The 11,278-nt window shown below is 48.4% G+C and overlaps 1 protein-coding gene across 1 annotated transcript in view; it reads right to left on the minus strand.

The window, feature by feature from the left end:
- Window positions 1-3,344, minus strand: part of LOC121844292 (CUB and sushi domain-containing protein 3-like) — a gene marked incomplete at its 3' end in the record, with an annotated part of 42,338 nt that extends 38,994 nt beyond the window's left edge. The window contains exons 1-2 of the mRNA XM_042314225.1: window positions 3,209-3,344; window positions 509-685 (exon numbers count right to left, since the gene is read on the minus strand). Coding sequence (XP_042170159.1) covers window positions 509-685; window positions 3,209-3,344 — 313 coding nt within the window. The remainder of the gene's footprint in view (window positions 1-508; window positions 686-3,208) is intronic.
- Window positions 3,345-11,278: the final 7,934 nt, after the last annotated feature.

Below are 11,278 nucleotides of genomic sequence, written 5' to 3' on the forward strand. Positions count from 1 at the left end.
TAGGAGACGGTGCTGGACCAGGTATCAGTAGTACTTACTGGTGCAGTTAGGAGATGGTGCTGGACCAGGTATCAGTAGTACTTACTGGTACAGTTCGGAGACGGTGCTGGACCAGGTATCAGTAGTACTTACTGGTACAGTTCGGAGACGGTGCTGGACCAGGTATCAGTAGTACTTACTGGTGCAGTTAGGAGACGGTGCTGGACCAGGTAACAGTAGTACTTACTGGTGCAGTTAGGAGACGGTGCTGGACCAGGTATCAGTAGTACTTACTGGTGCAGTTAGGAGACGGTGCTGGACCAGGTATCAGTAGTACTTACTGGTGCAGTTAGGAGACGGTGCTGGACCAGGTATCAGTAGTACTTACTGGTGCAGTTAGGAGACGGTGCTGGACCAGGTATCAGTAGTACTTACTGGTGCAGTTAGGAGACGGTGCTGGACCAGGTATCAGTAGTACTTACTGGTGCAGTTAGGAGACGGTGCTGGACCAGGTATCAGTAGTACTTACTAGTGCAGTTAGAAGCGGTGCCAGACCAGGTGCCGTTGGCCAGACAGTGTCTGGTGGGCGTGCCTGAGAGGAGGTATCCATCCATACAGGAGTAGACTACAGAGTGGGTGAAGGTCGTACCGTCGACCCGGAAAATACGGCCGTGAGCAGGTGTCCCCGGGTTACCACAGTGCACCGCTGGAGGGGAGGAGAGACAGATAGGAGGGAGGGAGGGAGGGAGAGATAGAGGGAGAGACAGAGGGAGGGAGGGAGGGGGAGGGAGGGAGGGAGGGAGGGAGGGAGGGAGAGGAGGGAGGGAGGAGGGAGAGAGAGAGAGAGAGGGAGGGAGAGAGAGAGAGAGAGAGAGAGAGACAGAGAGAGAGAGAGAGAGAAGAGAGAGAGAGAGAGACAGAGAGAGAGAAGGAGAGAGAGAGAGAGAGAGAGAGAGAGAGAGAGGAGAGAGAGAGAGAGACAGAGAGAGAGAGACAGAGAAGGAGACAGAATTAAGGGGGGTCAAAAACACTAATTGCTCAACACGGATCTAATGTCTTTCTAGAACATAAAATGTGACTCATCCAATCCAGATGATTATTCATGTCATGTTTGGTAGCAGGAAACTAAGAGAGGATTCTGTTCTGTTTCCCGGTGTGTCTCTCCACCCAGCACTTCATTATATTTCATTACCAAAATTATTTGCCTTCTCAAATGACTTAATTGTCTGGAAAATTGTTAAATGATTTCTGATGCAGGCAGCTATGGGCTGTACGGTGAAGCTGGTCGGAAGGAAGGAGAGGTTCCCCCACTCAATCACTTCCTGACACGACGAGGCCACTGAAAGAGGTTGAATGTGCTCTGAATGTGTTGGCTGTTATACAGTAGTGCACTCCATTTTGTCCAGAGCCCTATCGACCCTATCAAATATGGTGCCGTTTGGGATGCACCTTATTCAGCCCTTCCAGTGCCTTGGACCCTGGTCGAAATGAAGTTCCCTATTTTGGGGGAAAGTGTTTCATTCTGGAAAAGGACAATATGTCCGATCTGTGGTAAATATCCCCCGTTGTTTCAGTAGATTACAAAGCACCGGGACGACAGGCTCACATTGCTCTGGTTTAAACACCAGTCAAGCTCTTAGCTCAAAAGCTGAAGCAGAAACAGACACAGTTCAGTCATGGAGAGGATCAAGCCTGTCAGGAATAGAGGATAGAACTAACCGTCTATAAATCATTTCAGCTTACAGGGCACGTCAAGGCAAGAGAGGGTGAGCGGGGAGTACCTGTCGTATTTCTTTTTTTAAAAAGGACATTTATGTCTCAACTGCCAACCTATTCTACCTGTTGACACAATGTAGTTCAAAGGTCATTAAATAGACAAGGTTCCATTTGAGACACAGCCGTGGTCGTTGTGTCTGTCAAGCCACGGAAGGAGTGTTGTATAGCATTGCAGAGTTTATAACTGTCTCGGAGAAAGAGAAGTCTGTCAAGCCACGGAAGGAGTGTTGTATAGCATTGCAGAGTTTATAACTGTCTCGGAGAAAGAGAAGTCTGTCAAGTGATTCTCTGCCATTTCCAGTCAAACCCTGTTTATGCCCTGCAGCAGAGAATCGGCCTGTGATTCAATATTTAAAATGTCATTAATCACGTCAGAAGTAGAAGTTGCCTTCAGGCTGAAAAATAACGTTTTTTTTACAAGGATTCTGGAAGAGAAGAAATATTGGTTGGTTGGCTTTGAGCACTGACTTTTTCTAAGGACAATGTGACTAGCGAAATATACTAATTTACAGCTAATTGCATTTTCATTGTTTGTGTGCTCCTGTGTGTGCTCCTGTTGTGTTTATGTGCTCCTGTGTGCTCCTTCGTGTGCCCCTGTTGTGTGTGTGCTCCTGTGTGTGCTCCTGTGTGTGCTCCTGTTGTGTTTATGTGCTCCTGCATGTGCTCCTGTGTGTGCTCCTGTGTGTGCTCCTGTGTGCTCCTGTGTGCTCCTGTGTGTGCTCCTGTGTGTGCTCCTGTGTGTGCTCCTGTGTGTGCTCCTGTTGTGTTTATGTGCTCCTGCGTGTGCTCCTGCGTGTGCTCCTGCGTGTGCTCCTGCGTGTGCTCCTGCGTGTGCTCCTGTGTGTGCTCCTGCGTGTGCTCCTGCGTGTGCTCCTGCGTGTGCTCCTGCGTGTGCTCCTGCGTGTGCTCCTGTGTGTGCTCCTGTGTGTGCTCCTGTGTGTGCTCCTGTGTGTGCTCCTGTGTGCTCCTTCGTGTGCCCCTGTTGTGTGTGTGCTCCTGCTTGTGCTCCTGCGTGTGCTCCTGTGTGTGCTCCTGTGTGTGCTCCTGTGTGTGCTCCTGCGTGTGCTCCTGCGTGTGCTCCTGCGTGTGCTCCTGCGTGTGCTCCTGCGTGTGCTCCTTCGTGTGCCCCTGTTGTGTGTGTGCTCCTGCGTGTGCTCCTGTGTGTGCCCCTGTTGTGTGTGTGCTCCTGCGTGTGCTCCTGCGTGTGCTCCTGCGTGTGCTCCTGCGTGTGCTCCTGCGTGTGCTCCTGCGTGTGCTCCTGCGTGTGCTCCTGCGTGTGCTCCTGCATGTGCTCCTTCGTGTGCCCCTGTTGTGTGTGTGCTCCTGCGTGTGCTCCTGTGTGTGCCCCTGTTGTGTGTGTGCTCCTGTGTGTGCTCCAGCGTGTGCTCCTGCATGTGCTCCTGCATGTGCTCCTGCTTGTGCTCCTGCGTGTGCTCCTGCGTGTGCTCCTGACGTGTGCTCCTGCGTGTGCTCCTGCGTGTGCTCCTGCATGTGCTCCTGCGTGTGCTCCTGCGTGTGCTCCTGCTCGTGTGCTCCTGCGTGTGCTCCTGCATGTGCTCCTGCGTGTGCTCCTGCGTGTGCTCCTGCATGTGCTCCTGCGTGTGCTCCTGACCGTGTGCTCCTGTGTGTGCTCCTGCGTGTGCTCCTGCGTGTGCTCCTGTGTGCTCCTTTGTGTGCCCCTGTTGTGCGTGTGTCCTGGCGTGTGCTCCTGCGTGTGCTTAAGTGTAAAGTGCTGTGTGCTCCAACATGATGTGAACATTTGCTCCTCATGCTCCTGCGTGTGCTCCTGTGTGTGCTCCTGCATGTGCTAACGTGTGCTCCTGCCTCTAACCTCATGTGCTCCTGCATGTGCTCCTGCGTGTGCTCCTGCGTGTGCTCCTGCGTGTGCTCCTGCGTGTGCTCCTGCGTGTGCTCCTGCGTGTGCTCCTCGTGTAACCTCGTGTGCTCCTGCGTGTGCTCCTCGTTGCTCCTGCGTGTGCTCCTTGTGCTCCTGCGTGTGCTCCTGCGTGTGCTCCTGCATGTGCTCCTGCGTGTGCCTACTGTAAACTGTTGTGTTCATCTCCATGCGCTCGTCTCTATAAACATGTAGTATTCAGCCGGTCCATCAAGCCTCACGTTTACAGTAGGGCTGTTTCCCAGACCAGGTCCCATTGGGAAAGCAGATCCTCTCAGCTGAGCCGTACAGTGTGTGGCCCACAGCGCAGGTGAAGCGGACTTTACTACGCAGATGGAAGTTGCTGGCCTCTCTGCTTGCATGGACGGGTGTACCAGGGTCCCCAGCTCCCAGTCTCCATACAGGACAGAGAGATCCTATACAGGACAGAGAGACAGACAGACAGTAAGATTCCAGAGAGAGAGAGAGAGAGAGACAGACAGAGAGTAAGAGAGACAGACATGAGACAGAGAGAGAGAGACAGACAGACAGACAGAGTAACCTCATTCCAGACATGAGTCACAGACAGGGTTAGAGAGTCAATAAGAGAGAGAGAGAGACAGACAGACAGACAGAGAGAGAGAGAGAGACAGACAGACAGACAGAGAGAGAGAGAGAGAGAGAGAGATAGAGAATGACCTTGACTTCTCAGTCTGCATTTGACTTGACTGCTCAAGTTTTGCATTCCAAATGGATCCCTATTCCCTATATAGTGCACTACATTAGACCAGGGCCCTATTCCCTATATAGTGCACTACTTTAGACCAGAGCCCTATTCCCTATATAGTGCACTACTTTAGACCAGAGCCCTATTCCCTATATAGTGCACTACTTTAGACCAGAGCCCTATTCCCTATATAGTGCACTACTTTAGGTCAATAACCTCAGTAACCTATTCCCTGATATAGTGCACAATAGGGCTCTGGTCTAAAGTAGTGCATGATATAGGGAATAGGGTTCCATTTGGGGAGCAGATTCAGTGTAAAGTGCTGTTGGAAGACGCAGTACAACATGATGCAACAATGAACATTTGACATAACCTCAGTAACCTCAGTAACCTCAGTAACCTCATTCCAGCTGACATGATGTCATTGGGGTTAGGGGTCAATAACCTCAGTAACCTCATTCCAGCTGACATGATGTCATTGGGGTTAGGGGTCAATAACCTCAGTAACCTCATTCCAGCTGACATGATGTCATTGGGGTTAGGGGTCAATAACCTCAGTAACCTCATTCCAGCTGACATGATGTCATTGGGGTTAGGGGTCAATAACCTCAGTAACCTCATTCCAGCTGACATGACGGACATGAGTGTAGACAGGTGTAGATAACAGACAGGTGTAGTTAGACAGGCGTAGTTAGACAGGCGTAGATAACAGACAGGTGTAGATAACAGACAGGTGTAGATAACAGACAGGTGTCCAAATAACAGACAGGTGTAGATAACAGACAGGTGTAAGTTCCAACATGATGTCAGGTGTAGATAACAGACAGGTGTAGATAACAGACATGATGGCGTAGTTAGACAGGTGTAGATAACAGACAGGTGTAGATAACAGACAGGTGTAGATAACAGACAGCTGTAGATAACAGACAGGGTCAGATAACCACAGTGTAGTTAAACAGACAGGTGTAGATAACAGACAGGTGTAGATAACAGACAGGTGTAGATAACAGACAGGTGTAGTTAAACAGACAGGTGTAGATAACAGACAGGTGTAGATAACAGACAGGTGTAGATAACAGACAGGTGTAGTTAAACAGACAGGTGTAGTTAAACAGACAGGTTAGATAACAGACAGGTGTAGATAACAGACAGGTGTAGTTAGACAGGCGTAGATAACAGACAGGTGTAGATAACAGACAGGTGTAGATAACAGACAGGTGTAGTTAAACAGACAGGTGTAGATAACAGACAGGTGTAGATAACAGACAGGTGTAGATAACAGACAGGTGTAGTTAGACAGGCGTAGATAACAGACAGGTGTAGATAACAGACAGTGTAGTAACAGACAGGTGTAGATAACAGACAGGTGTAGATAACAGACAGGTGTAGATAACAGACAGGTGTAGATAACAGACAGGTGTAGATAACAGACAGGTGTAGTTAAACAGACAGGTGTAGATAACAGACAGGTGTAGATAACAGACAGGTGTAGATAACAGACAGGTGTAGTTAAACAGACAGGTGTAGTTAAACAGACAGGTGTAGATAACAGACAGGTGTAGATAACAGACAGGTGTAGTTAGACAGGCGTAGATAACAGACAGGTGTAGATAACAGACAGGTGTAGATAACAGACAGGTGTAGATAACAGACAGGTGTAGATAACAGACAGGTGTAGATAACAGACAGGTGTAGATAACAGACAGGTGTAGATAACAGACAGGTGTAGATAACAGACAGGTGTAGATAGACAGGCGTAGATAACAGACAGGTGTAGATAACAGACAGGTGTAGTTAGACAGGCGTAGATAACAGACAGGTGTAGATAACAGACAGGTGTAGATAACAGACAGGTGTAGATAACAGACAGGTGTAGATAACAGACAGGTGTAGTTAGACAGGCGTAGATAACAGACAGGTGTAGATAACAGACAGGTGTAGATAACAGACAGGTGTAGATAACAGACAGGTGTAGTTAAACAGACAGGTGTAGATAACAGACAGGTGTAGATAACAGACAGGTGTAGTTAGATAACAGACAGGTGTAGTTAGACAGGCGTAGATAACAGACAGGTGTAGATAACAGACAGGTGTAGTTAGACAGGCGTAGATAACAGACAGGTGTAGATAACAGACAGGTGTAGATAACAGACAGGTGTAGTTAGACAGACAGGTGTAGATAACAGACAGGTGTAGATAACAGACAGGTGTAGATAACAGACAGGTGTAGTTAGACAGACAGGTGTAGATAACAGACAGGTGTAGATAACAGACAGGTGTAGATAACAGACAGGTGTAGATAACAGACAGGTGTAGATAACAGACAGGTGTAGTTAGACAGGTGTAGATAACAGACAGGTGTAGATAACAGACAGGTGTAGATAACAGACAGGTGTAGATAACAGACAGGTGTAGATAACAGACAGGTGTAGGTAACAGACAGGTGTAGTTAAACAGACAGGTGTAGATAACAGACAGGTGTAGATAACAGACAGGTGTAGATAACAGACAGGTGTAGTTAAACAGACAGGTGTAGTTAACAGGTAAATCAGAGGTATGTTGTGAGTGCTCTAGCTTTGACGATAACATGAACTAAGACTGACTTTCCTAGGGAGCAGTAATGGATGCAGTGTTAAAGTGCTACCCTGGCTCGGTCCCTAATGGCACCCGATTCCCTACGTAGTGCACTACTTGGTCTAAGGTAGTGCACTATGTAGGGAATAGGATGGCATTTGTGAAACAACCCAAACCCCAGTCTTTGCAAACGAATTAGTGGAGGCTCTTTATGGTAGCTTAATTTTCCCCCATTAAAAAGCTTCTCCGGTAGAAAACTGGGACATGTTCCCTTCTGAAGCTGAGGAGGAGGAGGACAGAGGAGAGGAGGAGGGGAAGAGAGGAGAGGAGAAGAGGAGAGGAGGGGAGGATGAGAGAATGAGTGTGACTGATCCCATCTTCTGAACATGTCATGTTGTAATGAAGAACAGAACAAGTCAAACAGAGCAGATCAGAACGAGAGAGAGAGAGTGAGTTAGAGAGGGCGAGAGAGCGAGAGAGGGCGAGAGAGCGAGAGACGGCGAGAGAGAGCGAGTCAGTCCTATAACATAAGGGACATCTCCAACGCAGCAGACTACACTACACTGGGGCGGCAGGGTAGCCTAGTGGTTAGAGTGTTGGACTAGTAACCGGAAGGTTGCAAGTTCAAACCCCCGAGCTGACAAGGTACAAATCTGTTGTTCTGCCCCTGAACAGGCAGTTAACCCACTGTTCCTAGGCTGTCATTGAAAATAAGAATTTGTTCTTAACTGACTTGCCTAGTTAAATAAAGGTTAAATAAATTAATTAAAAACCACAACACCCACAAATGCTTCTTCTTCACTATGTAGCTAGCTGTGTTTATAGATTCACTATGTAGCTAGCTGTGTTTATAGATTCACTATGTAGCTAGCTGTGTTTATAGCTTGCCCCACCACCACAGGCACTAAGCTAGCTAGCTGTGTTTTTGATTCACAGGTAGCCCCTACCACCACAGATTCACTAAGCTAGGCTGAAACACCTGTATTTGACACAGGCTGTGCCCCACCACCATTCACTATGTAGGCTAAACACCTGTTTACAGATTCACCACAGAAAGCACTAGCTAGGCTGTGTATTTGACACAGGCTTGCCCCACCACCACAGAAAGCACTAAGCTAGGCTGAAACACCTGTATTTGACACAGGCTCGCCCCACCACCACCACAGAAAGCACTAAGCTAGGCTGAAACACCTGTATTTGACACAGGCTCGCCCCACCACCACCACAGAAAGCACTGAGCTAGGCTGAAACACCTGTATTTGACACAGGCTCGCCCCACCACCACCACAGAAAGCACTGAGCTAGGCTGAAACACCTGTATTTGACACAGGCTTGCCCCACCACCACCACAGAAAGCACTGAGCTAGGCTGAAACACCTGTATTTGACACAGGCTTGCCCCACCACCACCACAGAAAGCACTGAGCTGGGCTGAAACACCTGTATTTGACACAGGCTTGCCCCACCACCACAGAAAGCACTGAGCTGGGCTGAAACACCTGTATTTGACACAGGCTTGCCCCACCACCACAGAAAGCACTGAGCTGGGCTGAAACACCTGTATTTGACACAGGCTTGCCCCACCACCACAGAAAGCACTAAGCTAGGCTGAAACACCTGTATTTGACACAGGCTTGCCCCCCACCACCACAGAAAGCACTGAGCTAGGCTGAAACACCTGTATTTGACACAGGCTTGCCCCACCACCACAGAAAGCACTGAGCTAGGCTGAAACACCTGTATTTGACACAGGCTTGCCCCACCACCACAGAAAGCACTGAGCTAGGCTGAAACACCTGTATTTGACACAGGCTTGCCCCACCACCACAGAAAGCACTGAGCTAGGCTGAAACACCTGTATTTGACACAGGCTTGCCCCACCACCACCACAGAAAGCACTGAGCTAGGCTGAAACACCTGTATTTGACACAGGCTTGCCCCACCACCACCACAGAAAGCACTGAGCTGGGCTGAAACACCTGTATTTGACACAGGCTTGCCCCCCCACCACCACAGAAAGCACTAAGCTGGGCTGAAACACCTGTATTTGACACAGGCTTGCCCCCCACCACCACAGAAAGCACTGAGCTGGGCTGAAACACCTGTATTTGACACAGGCTTGCCCCACCACCACCACAGAAAGCACTGAGCTGGGCTGAAACACCTGTATTTGACACAGGCTCGCCCCACCACCACAGAAAGCACTGAGCTGGGCTGAAACACCTGTATTTGACACAGGCTCGCCCCACCACCACAGAAAGCACTGAGCTGGGCTGAAACACCTGTATTTGACACAGGCTCGCCCCACCACCACAGAAAGCACTGAGCTGGGCTGAAACACCTGTATTTGACACAGGCTCGCCCCACCACCACAGAAAGCACTGAGCTGGGCTGAAACACCTGTATTTGACACAGGCTCGCCCCACCACCACCACAGAAAGCACTGAGCTGGGCTGAAACACCTGTATTTGACACAGGCTCGCCCCACCACCACAGAAAGCACTGAGCTGGGCTGAAACACCTGTATTTGACACAGGCTCGCCCCACCACCACAGAAAGCACTGAGCTGGGCTGAAACACCTGTATTTGACACAGGCTTGCCCCACCACCACAGAAAGCACTGAGCTAGGCTGAAACACCTGTATTTGACACAGGCTTGCCCCACCACCACAGAAAGCACTGAGCTGGGCTGAAACACCTGTATTTGACACAGGCTCGCCCCACCACCACAGAAAGCACTGAGCTGGGCTGAAACACCTGTATTTGACACAGGCTTGCCCCACCACCACAGAAAGCACTGAGCTGGGCTGAAACACCTGTATTTGACACAGGCTTGCCCCACCACCACCACAGAAAGCACTGAGCTGGGCTGAAACACCTGTATTTGACACAGGCTCGCCCCACCACCACAGAAAGCACTGAGCTGGGCTGAAACACCTGTATTTTTGGAACTGTCTTCCTCAAGAAAACAAAAAAGAGACCAAGGTTGTATGCGGTTTTATTCCCTCAATTATTATTTAAACGTGTTTACATTGTAAATTGATATGTGATATGTATTATTGCCAAAATAACATGCAAAATATCCCCCCCCCCCCTTCCTTTTGTTGCTAGGAATGTCAGGTTCACAGGTCGCCACTGACCTGGTCAGTCTATGTCATGGAAAGAGCAGGCGTTCCTAATGTTTTGTAGACTCACTGTGTACTGTCACATCATAGCACATTGTAGTGACGTATTGTTTTAATGCCATACGTGTCCAGATTTCTCCATTGAGGATTAAATACAATGTAAGTGATTTGCTTATTTTTTTTTTAACATTTTCTGAAAGTACAGATTCAGCGGTTCAAAATTTTACATCATAAAATGTAGATGGAGGAAACCTGGGAATGTTTTAGTTTTGAAATGAGATAGACTTGTTATCCCACTTCAGAGACAAGTCGGAGAAAACGCCCTTGGTGATGAGATTTTCACACTTCCTAGAGAGCTCCTCTTTGTTTCCGCCCATTCAGCATCGTTCACGTCCTCTTAAGCATTAACCCCATCCCAGCCACACATTTAAATATAAACACAACTTCCGATTAGTGAACAGCTTACAGCAAACTTTGAGATAAAACTTTGAAAACAAGATGTAAAATTGTTGTTTTAAACTTCCTAAAGTTCATTTAAATGACATTAAAACCAGTAGGCAATGCTAACTGTACGTGAGCCGTCTGCTGCTAAAGGTCTGGAGGAAAGTAACCAGATGGAGACTCGCTTCATCATCAGTCTCCATGACAACCTGGAGAAGCTGCTCAGAGAACATCTAAATCAAATAAACATCAAGGTGAACAGTCTCCATGACAACCTGGAGAAGCTGCTCAGAGAACATCGAAATCAAATAAACATCAAGGTGAACAGTCTCCATGACAACCTGGAGAAGCTGCTCAGAGAACATCGAAATCAAATAAACATCAAGGTGAACAGTCTCCATGACAACCTGGAGAAGCTGCTCAGAGAACATCGAAATCAAATAAACATCAAGGTGAACAGTCTCCATGACAACCTGGAGAAGCTGCTCAGAGAACATCGAAATCAAATAAACATCAAGGTGAACTGTCTCCATGAAAACCTGCAGAAGCTGCTCTTAGAACATCTAAATCAAATAGATATGAACAGTGAGGTGTGGTTCCTTCCCTGAAGAGTGAGGTGTGGGTCATTCCCTGAACAGTGAGGTAATGGTCATTCCCTGAACAGTGAGGTGTGGGTCCTTCCCTGAACAGTGAGGTATTGGTCCTTCCCTGAACAGTGAGGTGTGGGTCATTCCCTAAACAGTGAGGTATGGGTCCTTCCCTGAACAGTGAGGTGTGGGTCCTT

The sequence above is a fragment of the Oncorhynchus tshawytscha genome, unplaced genomic scaffold, assembly GCF_018296145.1.
Source record: "Oncorhynchus tshawytscha isolate Ot180627B unplaced genomic scaffold, Otsh_v2.0 Un_contig_4810_pilon_pilon, whole genome shotgun sequence".
Lineage (NCBI taxonomy): Eukaryota > Metazoa > Chordata > Actinopteri > Salmoniformes > Salmonidae > Oncorhynchus > Oncorhynchus tshawytscha.